Source organism: Oncorhynchus kisutch, linkage group LG27 (genome assembly GCF_002021735.2).
Source record: "Oncorhynchus kisutch isolate 150728-3 linkage group LG27, Okis_V2, whole genome shotgun sequence".
NCBI classification, from domain to species: Eukaryota; Metazoa; Chordata; class Actinopteri; order Salmoniformes; family Salmonidae; genus Oncorhynchus; species Oncorhynchus kisutch.
In genome coordinates this window covers 19,854,657-19,875,928 of record NC_034200.2, presented here as the reverse complement: position 1 = coordinate 19,875,928, position 21,272 = coordinate 19,854,657, and the positions used below count along the sequence as shown (strand labels likewise).

The 21,272-nt window shown below is 43.7% G+C and overlaps 1 protein-coding gene across 4 annotated transcripts in view; it reads right to left on the bottom strand.

Annotated features, from left to right (window-relative positions):
- The window catches only part of LOC109871580 (collagen alpha-1(XVIII) chain), a 59,708-nt gene that overhangs the window by 22,964 nt on the left and 15,472 nt on the right, over nt 1–21,272 (bottom strand). For 2 of the 4 annotated variants that reach the window (XM_020462481.2, XM_031806816.1), the window contains exons 1-12: nt 11,916–12,394; nt 7,846–8,402; nt 6,119–6,193; nt 5,667–5,732; nt 2,968–3,091; nt 2,678–2,715; nt 2,357–2,557; nt 2,204–2,230; nt 2,050–2,112; nt 1,881–1,958; nt 1,736–1,795; nt 1,306–1,437 (exon numbers count right to left, since the gene is read on the bottom strand). In XM_020462481.2, coding sequence (XP_020318070.1) covers nt 1,306–1,437; nt 1,736–1,795; nt 1,881–1,958; nt 2,050–2,112; nt 2,204–2,230; nt 2,357–2,557; nt 2,678–2,715; nt 2,968–3,091; nt 5,667–5,732; nt 6,119–6,193; nt 7,846–8,402; nt 11,916–12,231 — 1,737 coding nt within the window. In that variant the 5' untranslated portion in view covers nt 12,232–12,394. Of the gene's footprint in view, nt 1–1,305; nt 1,438–1,735; nt 1,796–1,880; nt 1,959–2,049; nt 2,113–2,203; nt 2,231–2,356; nt 2,558–2,677; nt 2,716–2,967; nt 3,092–5,666; nt 5,733–6,118; nt 6,194–7,845; nt 8,403–11,915; nt 12,395–21,272 lie in introns of those variants that run through there. The other 2 variants (XM_031806818.1, XM_031806817.1) reach the window with 2 other exon arrangements.

Genomic DNA, 21,272 nt, shown 5'->3' with positions numbered 1-21,272 from the left:
CCCCTGTTAGAAGTTTTTTTTGGGGGGGGGGGGGTTCTACATATTTTGCCATGGGCAAAGAGAAACATTTTGCAGTTGTATAGCTAATCTCATGCTATTCTACACATTTTGTCATGGGGTTGAGGGAAATGATGCTGTTTTAAAGCTAATTCCTTGCAATTCTACACATATTATTGCCATGGGGCAGAGAGAAAACATTTTAGTTTTATAGCTCATTTCATGATATTCTACACATTTTGCAATGAGGGTGAGAGAATTTAGAATTTTTAAAGCTAATTTCTGTCTATTTTACACATTTTGGCGGTCCTCATGAGAGCCAGTTTCATCATAGCGCTTGATGGTTTTAGCGACTGCACTTGAAGAAACTTTCAAAGTTTCCGGTTTAACTGACCTTCATGTCTTAAAGTTTTGATGGACTGTTGTTTCTCTTTGCTAATTTGAGCTGTTCTTGCCATAATAAGGACTTGGTCTTTTACCAAATAATGCTATCTTCTGTATACCACCCCTACCATGTGACAACACACTGATTGGCTCAAACGCATTAAGGAGGAAAGAAATTCCACAAATTAACTTTCAACAAGGCACACCTGTTAATTGAAATACATTCCAGGTGACTACCTCATGAAGCTGGTTGAGAGAATTTCAAGAGTGTGTAAGGTTTTCATCAAGGCAAAGGGTGGCTACTTTTAAGAATCTCAAATATAAAAACACTTTTTTGGTTACTGCATGGTTCCATATGTGGTTTTTCATAGTTTTGATGTCTACACTGTCTACACCCCCCCCCCCCCCCCCCCCCCCCCCCCCGCACAAGAGGCCCAAAGAGCTAGTGGGGCCCCCAACCTTGTGTGGTATGCCAGTGAAACACACACAAAGACACACACACACTCATCCCATGTACAGTAAGTGAAATGGCGCAGGCTGTTAGAAAACATGGTTGGAGAGAACAGTCTGCCTTTTCAAGCCTACTGGTTCAGTGAAGGAACCAGGCAAATACCTCGCCAGAACCAAGCCCAGAGCCGAACAACCCTGAGCCAAACTCAGAGTCAAACCCAGAGCCCAAGCCAGAACCACTAAACCAATCCTCATTCACCTGAAACAATAAAGGCCAGGGACAACCAGGTCAATAACAACAGAGAGTGGAGAGGAAACCACTGTCAACTACAATGCATACACATACAGAAGAATATAAAATAACATTTACAATACAAAATAAGGGTGGGAACATCAATAACAGTTGAAAATGAGTGGTAACAGGTGGAAACATCAATAATGGATATTAGGGAGAACATGAGATAGACAACTCACCGGAGGTCCAGGTTTCCCAACAAGGCCATATCTGCCAGGAGGACCTGGGTGTCCAGTGAACAGGCCTTCCGAGGCATTGAAGGGGCTGGTGGGTCCTGGGGGGCCAGGTTGACCTGGAGGGCCAGGAGGACCCTAGGAGAAAATCATTAAATGATCACATCACTATAGTGGATTGGTCTCAACTATACAGTAGGTGATCAGATGAAACAACACCACCTGTTGGATATGGGATGCCATAGCACATGTTTAACATTGAGAGATGAACACTTGTAGCCTCTTACTGTAGCGAAACCTATAGTGATGTGATGATTTTTTTAAATGAAATCTTGCGAGATCAGGCTGGCAGTATGTGGCTAAAATACTCCTCCTAGAGACATTGTATTAGAGAAAAACATAACAGATAGGCTGACAGCAGAATGAACGTTCTTACTCTGATCAATTCTGTATTGTCAAGGTCTCCAGAACCAGAGCCGAGTGCATCCTCTCCATACTGCAATGCAACAGAAAACAGGCAGTTAAAGACGAATCCCCACTTGATCCCCAGTTCAACCCAATGTTTTCAGGATGCTACCCACTGGCACACTGTGTGATCTGAGGGGTCCGGGAGGTCCAGGGGGGCCTGGAGGCCCTGGTAGTCCTGCTCCTGGGTCCCCCTGCACAGAAGAGAACAAAGTGTACGACTAACTGCCTATCTCACACACATTGAATATACATTTTTCCTTCTAACACCTTTTATTACTGTACCTTGTCTCCTTTGACTCCAACCTCCCCTGCCAAACCTGGGAAACCTTGAGGTCCTCTCTGTCCCTGTGGGTATTGCCATAGATTCTGACATACAGTATTTATGTATGACCATGACAGAACAGTACAAATTTGACACAAGACCAGATTTACTCACTGGATCTCCATCTTCACCCTTGCTTCCCTAAAAAAAATTGAACACTCCTTTGATTTATCTTTTCAGTCTTGTCAAGTGAAGGTAATAGAAAACATAATCAAACATGTACTACGATCACAGAGTAATGGAAGATTATAATGACATAAAGCTCACCTGCTGTCCTTCCTTCCCTGGCACCCCAGGGGCCCCTGTTGGCCCTGAAGGCCCCAGAGGGCCCCTGGGTCCTGGCTGGCGGTGCCCAGACCTTCTACCCTCAGAGAGAGTGGGGGGTCCAGGGGGGCCACGGGGACCAGCAGGACCTATAGGCCCAGGCTCTCCTCGCTCTCCTTTCAGTCTGTGGCTAAGAGGTCCACCCTGATGATCAGCACAAAGAGGAGAATGTTGTATAAGAAGATGTATTAAATACTGAATCATTAATTAAGCATTTAAGGGACATCAGGTTTTGAGGCACGTAACATCTGAGCTATTACTTACATCCCCTGACATCTCTGGCTCCTCTGTCTGGTGGGGTCCTGAGAGAGGAACAAGAGACACCAATAGGATTAACCAATGAGGCTTCAATAATGTTAACCAGGTAGCGATATATGATGTATTCAACCAACGATATCAACCAGTGAACGACAGATACGATTGATCAATGCAAAGAGAAAATCCAATAACAGTTGACATAGTCACCGGACGAGTTAAATCAAGAGCTCATCAGTTATTTCCCTGGACTGCCATAAGATGATAGGATAAGTGCATGGTGAACCTGCCTTCCCCACCTCTGAGATGCATCTCCTGATGGGCCTCCTCTGTGGGGGTCAGGTGTCCTGAGTACTCATCTAGCTCCACCTCCGGAGACTCTGTGGGCGGGGCTCGCACAGGCCCGCTCAGCATGTCCTCTGGCTGGAGGGAGAAAAACAGCCACTGATTACCAAAACAAATCGCCCTGCCCATTGATCCTGATTGATGTGTCAACAACTATTTGCAAATTATGAGCAGTCAGGAGTTCACACACCAAATAGGCTACTGGGAAGACAGACAGCACTTAAAAGATGGCCGTAGCTAGCAAAAAGACAGTACTAGACCACAACAGATATAGACTAAATATATACTTATCACTCCTGGACATAAGAGACCTCTAGGTATAGAATGAAGCATGCGGAGATAGAGCCTGATAAGCTGGTTATATAGACTCGGAAAAGTAGCGCACTCACTTTTCACTCAAAAACACTTAAATTATACATCAATGAACAGACAACTCACAATTTATAACAAGCTCTAGATTTTGAAAAATAAATCATGTTTATAAATGTTACAAACCTGAAAACAGTATAAATATGCAGACAGAGTTGGCTTCTCTTCCACCACATGACAAAATAGGGAGTCACACACCTACAGCTGTTGAACATTTTCCTGACATGCACACTCTGAAAATGTCCAGGAATTTACTATCCCAGAAATTCCCGTATCACGCAAATGTTTAGGGATGCATGGGAGTGTGCAAGAATGCATAGGAAATTCCCACCCACGACCATGCACCTCAAATTTCACAGGAATATAGCAGATCTGATTTCACCCAGAATCTCTGCTTTTCATGCAGTGCATGTGCCCAGGAGACCGCAACCTACCGAGTTCAGGGCCAGCTTCGTGTTGGCCAGTCCAAGCGGATTATAATTTGTTCAGATGGTGACGAAACAGAAATACGTACAAAAAGGAAAAATACCAAAGCCCAAACTAAAGACAGCATGGCCACCAAACAAACCCAGCAACCTCACGGCTTTCCCCGTGGGAGACTGACTGACGATCACCTTAATTGGCAGCACTTGGTGTGCTTATCAACCAGGCTCAGCATTTGGACAAGGTTGCTGCTGCCCCCTGTGGGAAGGGAGTGTGGAAGTATATCCTGGATAGTGTGTTTGTTTATGGCCTAACACTAATGTTCTCCCCATATTAAGAATTTGTACTGGCCTTTGATGTGTCTGTTATGTCTACTGGTAGCAGTGGTTGTTTATAAGGAAAATGTGGCCAACCACCACATCCTTGTCAATAGGAAGCAAACACAGATACAGCGTCTGTTTCTCTTCCATTCCGGGGGTGCTCCAGATTCTGGCCATGTGTATGCTACATTCGCTTTCATCCTCCCACCACTAGCCTTGTAACACACTGTACTTGTCCCAGAATGTCATGTCACTCTACCCTTAAACATCCCACAATCTGACCCCAATTACTACAAATAAATATATGATGTAAGCTGCTGCCCTTCAGTCCCTTGACTTTTTGGCCCTGAAGGAGACATGGATCATTCCAGAGAGAGCAGCTGGAGTAGCAGTGTTTTCTTCATCTGACTGTTTTCTCTCATAGTCCGAGAGCATCTGGTCTTCTACCCTCAACACTATAGCCCTACAGTAACCACAATGTATGCTCGCCCTGGGTGAAGCTGGATGACCCTCAGTACTGTATCTGATTTATTTAGTTTATCCTTGAATTTTGAATAGGCTCGTTCATATTTCCTTAATCTGGTGCTTACCTGTTTACACACAAATGTAAGCACCACAATTGTAATGCAAAGATGAATGAAAGTCAAATAAATATAAAAATCAAGCAGAGTACTGGCAAGATTCCTCCACGGTGGTTGCTTTAGTTTCAGGCCCTGCTTAGCCTAAATGCAGAGACTAGTCTTCTCTCTGCTGAAATAAATGAATGTCCTTCAAGATGTGATTTAAGTGGATTTGTGTTTTATTCAAGGAACTGCGATGTAGGGAATACCTTGATAGTGGAAAAAAAAGTGTAGGAACCCTGAGGTGTGGTGATAATACATTCACTAATTGAATAAATGTGTTTCTAATATTCCAGTGACATACAGCCACTACTGATTAGCATTCATTGTGGCGAATAAGCACAGCCTTAAACAAGTACACGGTTATTTACTGATACTTATGGGTGAGACTTGGGCGGAGATGATTGTGTGGCCGTTTTTAGGGGATTTACTGAACCGTTTCCAGATATATGCACGCCCTCACACAAGGGGTCCGTTATCGGCGATATACTGGATGTGTGCAGGGCTGTAAATGTGTCTTTCCATGCAGTGATGTGCATTCAACACAGTCCTCAAATGCTGATTTCTCACAAATGCACACATTCATTCAGGCTACAGACATGTAACAAGGCTTAGGACTCCTAGACTTAGCGAGTGCAACAATGTTAGCAGGCTAGTAACTGGGGAGAGAGGAACTGAATCCGTCTACTGGAATATGTGCCCCAAGTGTTCACTATTAGGTACTTGTGTTTTGTACCAGTACAAATTGAAACTGATAAAACAGACAGATGCTCCACTGCACGTCAAAGTGTTGCTCAGTCAGCGACGTTCCTTGTCCAAGCCAATCTTAGTTGAGCGGGTGGATGTTTTCTCTCACCTCTGCTCAACCAGTGTCCGTTGACAGCCTCTCACTGAACACAATCTCTCTCACCCCATGCTCACCCTTGCTGTTTCCTTTCTTCGTTTCATGTCATTCATCGTTTCGGCCCCACTCCCATCCCCAGAAGCCTGGAATACAGAAGACATCACCACCCATCTAAACACGATATTGACACCAGTGACCTAGAAGTAGAATTTCCCTAACTAACCACTAGAGAGAACTCTTAATTCACGTAATATAGGCGAAGAAAGGCAAGAGTAGTGGCAGCTATGGATGTGCGTGAGAGCCAGTTAAAGTGAAAATCAACCAGTATTCCCTATTTTGAACACTATGGGGAGCCATCTTTATGCAATGTCAAGCCATGGATAAAAATCCTGCCAGTCAAACGCTCAACACGTTAGTCAATCATTTGTGCTGGTGAGGCCTCTAGAATGTCAGGAGCTCAAGGCTATGGAGACATACATATCAATAGAACTGAATGTGTATTGTCAGGCTGTGGTGTGTAAACACTCACATAGGGATCATCTTCCTCACACTGCTCCTCTGCAGCCCTGGGGTCTGATTTGATCACCAGCTGCTGGATAGAGCCCTGTACAGAAGTAGAGAAAGAGATATGTGATGTATAATAAGGAGTTATTGTGCTGCTATAGCTAACTTAGAGAGAGATTCTGATCTGGGATCAGTGGGATGTAAAATACTGGCCCCACAGTCAGTCAGTATGGAACACAGCAACCTATGACATTTACTGCTGTAAAATCACAAGACACAATATTGCATAGAGAGACAAAGACCGCCAGAACACAAGACCAAAGAGAGAGAGTGAAATGAATCAAGGCTGCATCAGAACAAAACTCGTAGCTTTATTGTCCTGGCTGGTTTTGATGGGCCAGAGCTATCTCTTCACACAGAGTTTTGCCCAGCATGACAGACCACAGTGTTCTTTTGGCTCTGTGGGACCCCCTTATTCTACCGCCTTCTCTACCTCCTCCTCTACCTCTCTCTCCCCTCTCACCCCTCCCTGGCCCTTCTGCACTGAGGCCCCTGGCCCTTCTGCCTCTCAGGCCCCTCGCCAGTCCAGCACCAAATTGTCTCACAACAACAAAAGGTAAAGCTGGCCACTTTGCTGCTGTCACCATGGAAACCACTTTCCCAAACACACACCAGAACTCTCAAGGCACAGCAGCATACTAATAAAACACGTTGCTGGATGGTTCATTTAGGGGCATGGAGAAAGTCCCATTCACTTCATCATAGAGTTATTAGTCATATCATGTACAGGGTACAAACGGTGTACACCGCCCAAAAAGAAATGCTCACTTGCAGGTTCCTTTTCAACAATGCAACAACAATAAGAAATAATAAAAGAGAAGAATACAAACATAAAGTAAATAGCTCAGTGTTTGACCTAATAGAAGCGGGCTTTAGGGGAAGTTTTGCTCTTGCTCTGACACCCAACAACATTATTAATAGGAATATTTTCATTGGTTATATTGAACCAGCTGAATAGTTCTCTCTTCCTAGATAGTATAACATATTTCAATGGTCTCACTCTAACTACACTAGATGACAGCCAATGTTTGATAGCTGGGAGATGTTGTTTTGACTAGACCAGACCAGACACGACTATCACCCCCTTAATTCCTCCGTTTCTCTTCTCAGAGAAGCAAAAAACTGGAACAGACATCACAGGACACATCAATGTGAGGAGCAGAGCTGACCACGGGTCTGTTTATTAAACAAAGTTGATCTCTCCCTTCCTCTCTGAGAAACTGCCAGGACCTCCCATCAGGACACAGACTATCAATGGCTGTCAAATTTCAGGAGCTGATTCTGAGAAACTGTGATCAAGTGACTATAATCCATGACCGAGCACATTCATACATGAATCACTGTATATGATACAGCTAAACATTCTTGTTTAAAATCCGATATTGTATGCTAGACAAGTGGTGCACAGCGAATGGGAAGATGTCCCAGCTGTGGAGCTTTTAGTGCAGCAGTTAAGACTAATTCAACACAGATGACCATTGAGTCTTTTATCATGTTAATTGAGTAATGTTCACGCTAACACAGACTGGGCAAACAGAGTAGGACTCACAATCCACACAGTGCAAGTCATTTGTGCAAAGAATTAAACACAGACAGAGAGAGAGAGAGCAAGAGAGCCCAACCCACCCAAACCCAGCACACAAACTCAGTGACATGGTACTGTAAAATGATCAGAAGCAACCACCGACTTACCACAAACCTCTCCAGGCCAGTCCCTCCAGCGTTGCCCACAAAGATGCCTGAGCTGGGCTCAAAGCTGAGCTGGCGGCTGCTCCTGTGGAAGGTCTCTGCTTGGAAGTCATCACAGTTCATATAGAGGCACACTTCCTGGTCCTGCACTGACAGAGTGAATATTGTCCACTTTTTGGTCATATCAGGCACCTTGAAAGACACCAACTGCTGGCTGTGTGAGGACTCCTGGCCCCCCTCGGTGTAGTACAGCTGAATCCTCTGAGTCTGATCCTCCACGGCTGTCAGCGCCAGCCCCAGCTGCACCACCCTCTGCTGGGCATCAGTGATGGCGAACAGCACCCCTCCCTGGTTGCTGCTGGGCCTGATGGTGACGATGATGGCAAAGTCCCTGAAGAAAGGGTCGGGCATGAAGGTCTTGGTGAGGCGTCCGATGTTGGCGCCAGGACCGAAGTTGTAGGCCGTCCGGAAGCCCTCGTAGCCGGTGATACACGAGACAGAGGGAGGGAGCGGCACTCCGATCAACTCAGTCAGGTCTAGGTGGCCTGTAGAGCCAAGCTCTGTAAGCAGGAGGAAACGCAACAGAATCTTGAAATCAAAACACAATGAACAGAATCACGTGTATGAGCCTATAGCTGTATAGAAAACTCTGTGGCAGTTAGCCTAGCAGTTAAGAGCATTGGGACAGTAACCGAATGGTCGCTGGTTTGCGTTGTGCCAGTGACCAAAAGGTCTCTGGTTCAAGTCCCCGAGCCGACTGAAAAATCTGTTGATGGGTCGTTGAGCAAGGCACTTAACACTAATTTCTCCTGTAAGTTACTCAGAATAAGAGCGTCTGCTAAATGACTAACATGTAAATATAATAGATGGCTCAGTATTACTATAGTTATCAGTACCATTTCCATTATCAGCATAACTCAATCACAATAACATCCAATGCTCTCATCAAGATGTCTCACCATACTCTACGTCATCAGGTTACGTAACTTCACCACTGCAGTCAGAACCTCAGTCACTGGAACCTTTATGGAACTCCTCCTCCAGTGTCAATTAGCAGACAATATCATACATGTATGTATTTGCTGTCACCTGACCGTGATCAGTCCCTGGGCATCATCACAATCACTATTGCATGGTTGTATGCACTGAACACAAAAGGTAGGCTTTTCCAGACGCAGATTAAGCCTAGTCCTGGGCTAAAAAGCACTTCCAATGGAAATTCTAAATTGAACATGTTTTTTACACCTCGATCATGTGTAGTACAGACTATAAAATGTTGTAGAATGCCATAGTAAATACTACAGTATTAGCCACAAAAATAACTAGTAAATACTACAGTAATGTCTGCAAAAACACTACAGTCCACAAAAACACAACTTTTTAAACTATAGTAAATACTACAGTATTTCATTTGCATTCCCCTCCCCCATATCACAATTTGTGCCACCCATAAGTGAGAAACCTACATGCCAAGTATAGACCATATATTGTGTTCCCTACCTACTTACAGGTTATGGAAAATGTGCTCTTAGTATTTCTCCTGTAGGTTTCGTGAAGGAGAAAGCCTCCACTTCTATGTCAAAGATAATAAAATACTACAGAAAATACTACATTCTGCAAAAACACTACAGTAAATACTACAGAATACTTCAATCCACAAAAACACTAATTACAATAGAAATAACTATACCCTGCCCATTCCCCTCCCTCATAACACAATTTGAGCCACCCACCGGTGAGAAACCTATATGCCAAGTATAGACCATATTATAATAATATATATTATATTGTGTTCCCTACAGGTTATAGAAAAGAGCCGAAGTACTGAACCATCTGTTCAGATCCCAGTTCTACCTACCTACCTACCTACAGGTTATGGCAAATGTGCTCTTTCAGTATTTCTCCAGTGGGTGTCCTGAAGGAGAAAGCCTCCACTTCTATGTGATAATAAAACAAAAACACTACAGTAAATACTACAGTATAGTGCAGTCTGAAGAAATACTACAGTATACTTCAAACTATATACTGTAGTTTTCTTTTACTGCAGTATTTTAACTGTAGTTAACGGTAAACACTACAGTGAATAAACTGTAGTGTTTTTGCAAACTTTAGTCTGCAAAAACACTAAATTCTGCAAAAACCCTACAGTGACTACTATACAAATTTGTAATGTGGGTAGTACAGGTCTAGGCTTAACCTGTGTCCAGGAAACCATACCAAAGAGTGCAAGCACAGTATAGGAATAATATCTCATTCTACCATAACCGATGTGGCCAGGGTCTCCCAAATCCATCTATCCTCATCACTGAGCCTAACGACCCCTTAAAGAGTCAAAAGTTCACCTATGGCTCATTGCACTCATTCCCCCCCCCTGTCCAGACCATAATGCTCCCCAACATAACCTACAGACACTTTCCGTAAAGCCTTCAATTGGGGTTGAGGGGCCTATCATCGTGGCGTATAGAGAGAGGGCTTAGCAGAGAAAGATACCGGTAGATCACATTCTCTCCATTCCCCCCCACACGCTGTTCATCTCCCTTGGCGAACACTATGACCCCAACATTCCACCTTGGTAACCTCTTGGCCATTGGTTTCACCTCAGTTTGGTCAAGTATTAACCCTCATCTACACATCAGTGGGCCTCTCTGCCCACAGACTAGACATGGTCTCTGATTGGGTCTGTAATTCCTCAAATTAGCAAAGTGGGAAAAGACACGCCAATTAGGGAGGAGGGTGATAGTGTTTGAACATCCTCCGTTCGGAACAAATGCCTCCCACAACATGCATCCTCACACAAACACTGACTGAGTCACACAACCCAGACTTCCACAACCAAGCCAATCTATTAGTGGGATCAGAGAAAGATCGATCAGAAGTTCACGTAAAATAGTTTGGTAGGAATATATCCAAACATACATCTGACGTCCTCAAAGAGGACCCTGCCTGTTTTAGCATATCGACACAGTAATGCAAATAACGTACGGGTGAATGGTGTGAACTGTCTAAAGTTCTGTAAATAGGTTGTCATACTGAGTGGATGTCTGGGAGAGTGAGTTACTGTCGATGGTCGGCTATAATCAAAGCTGGATCGACAGACCGACATCCTCCTTGGACAGGCACATTGTGGAGAGAAGCTGTCAGAGTGTAACACCTACAGTACAGCTCAGACAGAGGAATAGACAGGAGAGCCCTCATGAAACTTATGGTTTACTACAAAAGTTACCAACACATTTTATTCTGAGAGAGCTTGCAGAATGTGGACATAACTTTGTTCTCTTTGTCCAGTGATTTTCTTGGAGTCTATGTACTGAATTTTTCTAGTCAGGCAACACTATAACCGGTGTACCATCCATTTAAATTCTGAAAAAGTTGTATTGCTCCTCTCATCTCCAGCCTCTTGATATCAGTCCTCCCTTCCATACCTCAGCCATCCGTCCGTCCCCCATTCCCCACTCTCTCTCACCCCACAATCCAGCCCAGCCAGGCTCTGAAACAATTCTCACACTCCTCAGACCCTAATTTCCTCAGGTTCCAGGAAGGCTCCTGGCCCTAATCCTATTATTTTAATATCATGTGATAGGGATTTAATTTGGAAACCAAGGAGCTAGCAGGAAACCTGCTCCCCTCAACAATGCACAGCCTCAATTAGACAAGTTAAAAATGCTTAGCCACGCTCAGTAATCTTGAGCAGGCTGTGAGGGAACACACTTCCGAATCCCTGTCATGATCCCACTACAAGTATCAGCTTGAGACTACTTTAACAAAAAATAATGGACCACCATGAGTCTACAGCTCCACAGCTGCCACATTGTCAGGGTCTTTAGATTCTTTCAGGGGAAGTTTTTAGAGCATTATGCTAAGTCGATGACTGAGAACTCACAGAGCATTGGTTCTATTTCATTGAACGTGCAAGCCAAGTGTAGAAACCAGTAGCAGAAGTGTTTGTTATTTAAACACAACATAAAATACTACTTTTTTGGACAGAATCCCAAACGGAAATTAAACTGAAAAAACTACTTCACCCAGCACACTCCAGGTGTTCCTCGACTCCTGCACAGCACAGAATAACTCACCACGACTCTTCCACATTTTCAGAGGTATTTTCTTAGCCTTGGGCTTGATCTCTGTTGTTCCAGCACCTGCGGGCTCATGTGTGCTCTGTAGAGGTGTACCCTGAACAGGTGCAGTAGTGTACACCTCTGTCTGGGTCCCCACCTGGCCCACCTCTGTCCTTTCCATTGTCCAAAATACCTTGGTGGTGGTGAGGACGTCGGTGGTGGGGGGCTGTGTGGTCATCTCCTGTGCATTCCCCCAGAGCACACTCCACCATTGGCCATGAACAGGAGCCATGAGCAGCAGCAGCAGACTGCACAGACGCAGGACAGCCATCCTGTCTTTATGCTCCAACTACCGACTAAAAACTTAAGTATGTTCTCCAGTATGTTCACAGATCAGCTCTCATGCTCCACTCTCTTCCCTGCTTCTATCTGCGCTCTCTTTTTCCCTGCTTCTATCTGCTCTCTCTCTTTCCCTGCTTCTATCTGCTCTCTCTCTCTCTTCCCTGCTTCTATCTGCTCTCTCTCTCTCGCTCTTCCCTGCTTCTCTCTCTCTTCCCTGCTTCTATCTGCTCTCTCTCTCTCACCTGCTTCTAACTGCGCGCTCTCTCTCTCTCTCTCTCTCTGTTCTGCTCTGCTCTGTGATTAGCGGTGACCCCTGCTCCAGACCCCCTCAGCACCTCGCAGACTTAGGTATTTCACAGGCAGCACAGCAAGAGCAGCAGCTCTACACCACGTCTGGCTCACTTCACTCTGGCTCCCATCACAGTGGGTGGGTGTGTTAAGAGGATGTAAGTGCCAGCTGTAAGCCACAGCCCCCTTCAGTAATGCCATCCCCGTCTGTATCCCATTATCATCAACCCTAGTACAGCTTAAATGTAGGAGCTGGCCATCAACAGTCGTTGCTTACTAAACAAACAGTTGTCAGTAAAAAAATTATATAAAAAACATTGGGGCACCGTGACATTAACTCTGGTGTTTTTGATCCTGTAGTATGTTCTCCATTTTCTTTAAAAAAGTAAGCCAACATGTTTTCAGCACCTTTATTTCCATGACTGATCAAAATTATTTTGTATAATGGCTCGCTTATGTGTTTCTGCAGCAGACCTAAAGTGAGCAACATGTTTGGAGCATCAAATAGCAATATCATCGCAGTATCGAATCACAATACATATAGAATCATGAGAATCACAATATATATCGTATCGGGACCTAAGTATTGTGAAAATATCGTAATATCGTATCGTGAGGTCCCTGGCAATTCCCAGCCCTGAAGGACATGGTGAGCATTGCACACATGTTCCATTCCCCCGGGACAAGAGACTACAAGACCTCAGAAGAATGCTGTAAAAGAAGGGCACCACAAAGAAATACAATTAAATGTAACACTAACGACTTGTACATTTGACATCTTACCTACCCGTAGTCAAGTTGCATTCATGTCCATGAAAAAGCTGAATAGAACTATAGGTGTAACAATACAGGAAGTTGGGGTGCTGAAGCATCCCCTTGAAAAATGGAATGCGTTGAATCGCGTGGCCTTATCGTCGCTTTCTTTTGCAAAATTACTAAGAATTAACAAACGTGTTTTCTAAAATTGTCAATTGCAAACATCATATTAAGGTGTGGGATGTTGATTGTATGACAAGAAAAAATGTGCAGATCCATTTCACTCCAGCAGATAGCTTAATCTGTCTGTCCGCAATTCACCATGGCAACATGGCGGTTCTCAACACCACACAACACAAAGAGCTGGCTGCTACTTTCAGAGAGATCGTTCATGAGGAGATTACCTCTGCCCTCGACTTGAAATTAAAACCGGTGAATGAATCACTCACTTCTAAATTGAATGCCTATTCAACTAAAGTGGAAAGTCTGGAGAAGGCGGCCAATGTGACAGGTGTGAATCCATGACCTGGAAACAGAGCGAGCTAAGCTAGAAGGGGAAAGCAATCTCCTAAAGAGAAAACGGAATCACTTGAAAATGATTCCGGTAAAGTCAATGTACGCGTTATAGGACTTGAAACTGGAGTGGATGCGGGCAACCCAACTTCCTTAATGAGCATCATGAGCAATCTTCTCTCTGAACTGTTTGGGCAGAAGAAGCTGGGTCCCATTGCCGCTAATTAAATATTGCGCACCACACGGGTCCTCTATGAAATGGGTCTTGTTCTATGATTGTACAAATCCACAGTTTTGAAGTCAAACCGTGAGTTGTTCGCCTTGCAGTGGAATCCAGGGCTCTGACCTATGCGGAGAATAGGATCAGCATCTACCCAGATCGTAGTGGCGAACTGCTAAAAAAGAGGGCGACCTACAATGAGGTGAAATCCCAGCTACTACAACAAATCAAATCACACTGTCACATAAGCGAATACAACAGGTTTAGACTTTTCCGTGAAATGCTTACTTACAAGCCCATAACCAACAATGCAGTTCAAGAAAGAGTTAAGAAAATATTTACCAAATAAACTAAAGAAAAAAAAGATTAAAAAATAACAAGAAAATAACAATGATGAGACTATATACAGGGGATACCGGTATGGAGTAAATGTGCGGGGGTACAGGTTAGTCAAGGTAATTTGTACATGTAGGTGGCCATTTGATTAATTGTTCAGCAGTCTTATGGCTTGGGGGTAGAAGCTGTTAAGGAGTCTTTTGGTCCTATACTTAGTGCTCAGGTACTGCTTGCCGTGTGATAGTAGAGAGAGCAGTCTATGACTTGGGTGACTGGAGTCTCTGACAATTTTTTGGGCTTTCCTCTGACACAGCCTAGTATATAGGTCCTGGATGGCAGGAAGCTTGTCCCCATGTACTGGGCCGTACGCACTCCCCTCTGTAGCGCATTACGGTCAGATGCAGAGCAGTTGCCATACCAGGCAGTAATGCAACCAGTCGGGATGCTCTCGATGGTGCAGCTGTAGAACATTTTGAGGATCTGGGGACTCATGCCAAATCTTTGCAGTCTCTTGAGGGGGAAAATATATTTTTGTGTCATCTTCACGACTGTCTTTGTGTGGTTGGAGCATGATAGTTAATTGTTGATGTGGACACCAAGGAACTTGAAACTCTCGACCTGCGACACTACAGCCCTGTCGAGGTCAATGGGGGCCTGTTCGGCCAGCCTTTTCCTGTAGTTCTCGATCAGCTCCTTTGTCTTGCTCACATTGAGGGAGAGGTTGGTGTCCTGGCCTCCTTCCTATAGGCCGTCACATCGTTGTTGGTAATCAGGCATACCACCACTTTTGAGTCATCGGCAAACTTAATGATGGTGTTGAAGTCGTGCCTGGCCGTGCAGTCTTGGTATTGAATTATCACATAGGTGTTCCTTTTGTCCAGTTGGAAAAGGGCAGTGTGGAGTGCAATAGAGATTGCACCATCTGTGGATCTGTTAGGGCGGTATGCAAATAGAGAGAGTCTAAGGTTTCTGGGATAATGGTGACTTCATGGCTGCAGATGTGAGTGCTATGGGTCGGTAGTCATTTAGGTGTTACCTTAGTGTTCTTTGGCACAGGGACTATGGTGGTCTGCTTAAAACATGTGGGTATTACAGACTCGGACAGGGAGAGGTTGAAAATGTCAGTGAAGACACTTGCCAGTTGGTCAGCGCATGCTCGCAGTACACGTTCTGATAATCCATCTGGCCTTGTAAATGTTGACCTGTTTAAAGGTCTTACTCACATCGGCTGCGGAGAGTGTTATCATACAGTCGTCTGGAACAGCTGGTGCTCTCATGCATGTTTCAGTGTTATTTCCATCGAAGCAAGCATAGAAGTAGTTTAACTTGTCTGGTAGGCTCATGTCACTGGGCAGCTCTTGGCTGTGCTTCCCTTTGTAGTCTGTAATGGTTTGCAAGCCCTGCCACATCCGACGAGCATCAGAGCCGGTGTAGTACGATTTGATCTTAGTCCTGTATTGATGCTTTGCCTGTTTGATGGTTCGTCGGAGGGCATAGCGGGATTTCATATAAGCTTACGGGTTAGAGTCCTTCTCCTTGAAAGTGGCAGCTCTAGCCTTTAGCTCAGTGCAGATGTTGCCTGTAATCCATGGCTTCTGGTTGGGGTATGCACGTACAGTCACCATGGGGATGACGTCATCGATGCACTTATTGATGAAGCCAATGACTGATGAGGTGTACTCCTCAATGCCATCGGAAGAATCCTGGAACGTATTCCAGTCTGTGCTAGCAAAACAGACCACTTTTTTTATTGAGTCACTGGTGCTTCCTGCTTTAATTTTTGCTTGTAAGTAGGAATCAGGAGTATAGAATCATGGTCAGATTTGCCAAATGGAGGGCGAGGGAGAGCTTTGTACGTGTTTCTGTGTATGGAATAACGTTTTTTTCCTCTGGTTGCACATTTAACATGCTGATAGAAATTTGGTAAAATGGATTTAAGTTTCCCTGCATTAAGGTCCCCAGCCACTAGGAGTGCCGCCTCTGGATGAGCATTTTCCTGTTTGCTTGTGGCGGAATACAGCTCATTGAGTGTAGTCTTAGTTCCAGCATAGGTCTGTGGTGGTATGTAAATAGATACTAAAAATACAGATCAAAACTCGCTAGGCAGATAGTGTGGTCAACAGTTTATCATGAGATACTCTACGTCAGGCGAGCAAAACCTCAAGACTTCCTTAGACATCGTACACCAGCGGTTGTTTACAAATATACATAGTCTGGCCCCCCTTGTCTTACCAGATGCCGCTGTTCTATCCTGCTGATGCAGCATATAACCAGCCACCTGTATGTTGATAATGTCGGCGTTCAGCCTCGACTCCGTGAAGCATAAGATATTACAGTTTTTATTGTCCTGTTGGTACTTTAATCTTCCTTGTAGGTTGTCAATTTTATTTTCCAATGATTGCACTTTATCTAGTAGAACAGAAGGCAGTGGAGGTTTATTCGATCACCTACAAATTCTCAGAAGCCAGCCGGACCGCCCTCTTTTTCTCCAGCACCTCTTCATGCAAATTACAGGGATTTGGGCCTGTTCCAGGGAAAGCAGTATGTCCTTCACGTCAGGTTCGTCAGACTCGTTAAATGAAATAAAAGCTTCTGCCAGTTCGTGGTGAGTTAACTGTTCTGATGTCCGGAAGTTATTTTCAGTCATAAGAGACGGTAGCAGCAACATTATGTACAAAATACGTAAAAGAATAAGTTGCAATAATGCAAAAAAAATGAACAACAGAACGGTTGGTTAGGAGCACATAAAACATCAGGCATCTTCTCCGGCACCATGATACACATAGCCCCACATTCCCTGTGGGGCTACAGCGCATTGAATTCCGAAATAGGCTAAATATGTACAATAAAAAAAACAATACAATATAAGTTGGAAACTACTTTTTGCTACTGGTACTGAGATATGGCCAGTCCCATATGGACAACTACACAATGTTTTTTTTTTTTAGGACAGGCTATTGAATTTATCTCCCAGGGAGGCCATAATGAAATATTGTGAAGATTTTGATTATAGACTTCATTTCTTGCACATACCATCTTCTTAATTATTTTTTTTTTTTTTACATAGCATGGATCACTTAAATCACTTAAATGCTTCGGGATTTGGGTTCTTGAGTGGCCCAGCCAGAGCCTGGACATGAACCCGATCTAACATCTCTGGAGAGACCTGAAAATAGCTGTGTAGCGACGCTCCCTATTCAGCGTGACAGTGCTTGGGAGGATCTGCAGAGAAGTATGGGAGTATTCCCAAAATACAGGTGTGCTAAGCGTGTAGCTTCATACCCAAGAAGACTCAAGGCTGTAGTTGCTGCCAAAGGTGCTTCAACAAAGTACTGAAAACTTATGTAAATGTAATATTTTTGTTTTTTGTTGTACATTTTCAAAAATGTCTAAAAACCTATTTTTGCCTTGCAATTGTGGGGTATTGTGTGTAGATTGAAGAACAAACAACAATTGAATCAATTTTAGAATATGGCTGTGACGTAGTCAAGGGGTCTGAATATTTTCCAAATGCACTGTACTGCTGCGGCTGAATTTTTGTACTTCAATGATTCCCATGGCTCCCCCTTCTGGCAATTGGGATAAAATTCATAGTGCGGTTTCAAAATGTATATGGCAAGGTAAACGAACCAGGATAAAATGAACAAACTTACAAGGGAAAGACATAGGAGGACGATCCGTACAAAAATTTAAATCGTATTTCCAGGCACTAGCATTTCGCCCCATCCTAAATTGATTAAGACATGATTTTTTCGCCCTCTGGCTGAGTATAGAGAGACATATGGTGTCGCCTATTGTCCTAAAAGAGGTGGTCTTCACTGATATATCCCTTAAACAATGTAAGCTATACTTTGGTCCTATTATTGCTCACACAATTTGTATTTGGCACCAAATGTAAAAACAAGGTAACTGGGATTCAAAATGTCATGCCCATACTCCAGCATTTCACAATAATGCCTTGTGATCTGGAGGGCGACCTTTTGCATTCCCCCAATAGTCAATATGTGGAATTCTTACGCTTATCGATATCATGGACAGATGATATCATGGATATAATGGTTTGAGAACATTTCAAGATTTGAAAGATACATACACATTACCAGGCAACTCCTTTTTCTACTGCCCTGCAATTAAATGCTTCAGCGGCATAGTTACAAAATACATTTTTAAGTGCATGAATGTAAATATTCAACACTTTGTATCTATTATCTTTACTTAACAATGCTCCTTGAATCTGTCAATCAATCAGAGATGACTACTGCTGGCAGGCAGCAATCAGCGGTTGGGCTGGATGGGGTGGGAGGTTGGGGGTGGAGTCCCACTTATTTTTTTGTTTTCTTTTCCTGTATATACTGATTGTATTATTATTATTACAAAACATCTCAGCAATCAGTACATTAGGTCCCCATTGGACAGGAATCTGCCAATCAGTGGCTGTCTGACTCTGAGGGCCCCTGGGCACTGATTAAACATGGGAGAGTGAAAAGCTGGACTGTGACAGAGGAGAGGGGAATGCAGGGCATGGAGGAGAGGAGAAGAGGAGAGGGGCTTCTGCCAAGCCTTCACAGCTCAGTGATCAGAGGGGCCGGGCAGAAAGACATGCAGGCAGGCAGGCAGACAGGCTGGCAAAAATACAGGCAGGCATAGTGACAAAGGAGAAGCATGGTTCGCTACTCAGTACCCTGGTGTTGTGTGTTGAGGGGATGGGAATGGGGCCTAGGACAGGTTCTGACAGCACTGTCAGCAGCACACACACACAGACATGGAAGATGAGGATGAGCCCAATCTGGACCAATCAAGTACCAGAGGAATACACTGTTCAGATACTGCTTCAATTACAGTAACAATACCTATTCAAATGCACATTAAGATTACCAATACACAATCATGCATTGAACACCAACTGTAATTGTGATGTGCATGTTTGGATATTACAACCAGCACTTGGAATTGCATGTGCATTGTCTTAAGATGTGCAACATTTCACAGCAATCCACAGTGGAGGTATAGATGGACTCCATACCAAAGAGACTGGAAACTAGTGTTTCAGTGGTCCCGGCAGAGAGGAAGGAAGCCCAGGTTAGCCTGCCCTGGGGTGGTAGTGTTTCATGTGAGGGGGCCTCTATAAGAATCCACTTCTTATAGGGTCCTGATGGGCTACAGAGGGCTAGGGGCTAGGAGGCAAGCCATCAGTTGCTGTTTTAATGTTGCGAATCACACAGAGATACAGTAATTTTTAATCTATATGGAATCAGTACATAAGACCTTTGACTGTAATACACTATATCCAAAATCCAGTAAAATCTAGCACTTCATCACATGTACTATGTGTAAAATAGATTCAGCACAAAGTGATTAATATGCCCACAATATATGCAATGAACAATGATAATATAAATTCTGTGCTCATATAAAGTCTAACCATGAATGGGTTTGAATACCCCCATTCAAATCTGTAATGAATTCCTTCAAATGTCCCTACTGTAAAAGTGACTGTGTTTAATATAACAACTAAGCTTCTTGGTAACTTCATGTGTAGATTGTTACAGGTGTAAAAGCATTCACCTTCCCTGATACAATAAAATTACATCACAGACCAATCATTCATAGACACAGTGGTCCTCCAGCTCCTCCATGTGGTCATAAACAGAACTGCAGATGAAACTTAATTCCCTCACCAGAACACACTGCCCTGCGTACACACACTGTGCCCTAAATGCACCCCATTCCCTATGTAGTGCACAACTTTTGACCAGGATCCATAGGACTCTGGTCAAAAGTAGTGCTCTATATGGGGAATAGGGTGCCACAGCAATCCCTGCCCCTTTAAGATTGACCATAGTGATGTCACCAGAGGTTAGGTTCCTAGGAGGATTACCGTCAGTGTGGAGGAGAAGAGCCAACCTGACAGAGGCCAGGCCTCACTAATCAATTAGCAAAGTGAAGGAGACTTTGCGGGTGCACAAAAACAGAACTTTGCCACATTAAATCACAATCACTGGGAAGCTCTCCTATCAAGAGTCTGACCCTTGAATGGTGTATTATTATTATGGGCAGCAGATCAAGAGCAATCTGGTTTTATCGGGATGATTTAGTTAGACAAATGGGCCCACTGGCCTATAGCTAAGTTTGTAGCCAAATAAATCTCTCTCAAAAAAGATTTGTCCCAACATGTTGAAAGACAGACATTCCAATATTTTGCTTGCAAAAGAATCCATTATTTATATGCCACCATATGTTAGGATATTCAGATCCTTACTCCTTTAACTATCCTCATCAGTTGATTATACATTTAGATAAGCCTACATTTCATCTGAGGGCTGCCAATTTCTTTAAAAAAGTGACAAAATCCATAAGCCATAAAACTCCTAAATTGACACAACTTTCAAATAAGAGGGCATTACTACTAATAAAATGCTAACTTGACATAAAAACATAAAAACATCACTTTAAATGTACAGTTGGACCAATCTAGCCTTGAAGACAAAGTATGTAGGAAGGCTGTCCATATAGCAGCCAAAGTATTTATTGTGTCAGAGGAACAAACTGATTGGCAGTTCTCCCAGCCAATCCCTGTCTAGATATAAGAGCTATGGGTGGAGACCAGTGGAGAGGTAGACAGTGTGTGACTGTTCTCCACTCTGGAAGAGGTAATTATAAAGCATTTCACTTTTCAACTCTCTCTCCGCACACACACATACATAAGTTCCCTCTCCCTCTCAGCGATCCAACTCAATGAAGCCTCTGTTGCAGATCTGTTTTCCTATGGCTAAGTTGGCCAACTCCCCCAAGTGTCATTTATGACGCATTTTCAGGTCAGGCTATCTATGGCATGTTCAGAGCAGGACATTTATTTATTTATTTATTTATATGTACTTATAGGTTAAGGGTACTGGTCCTCTCTGACTTGTAATAAT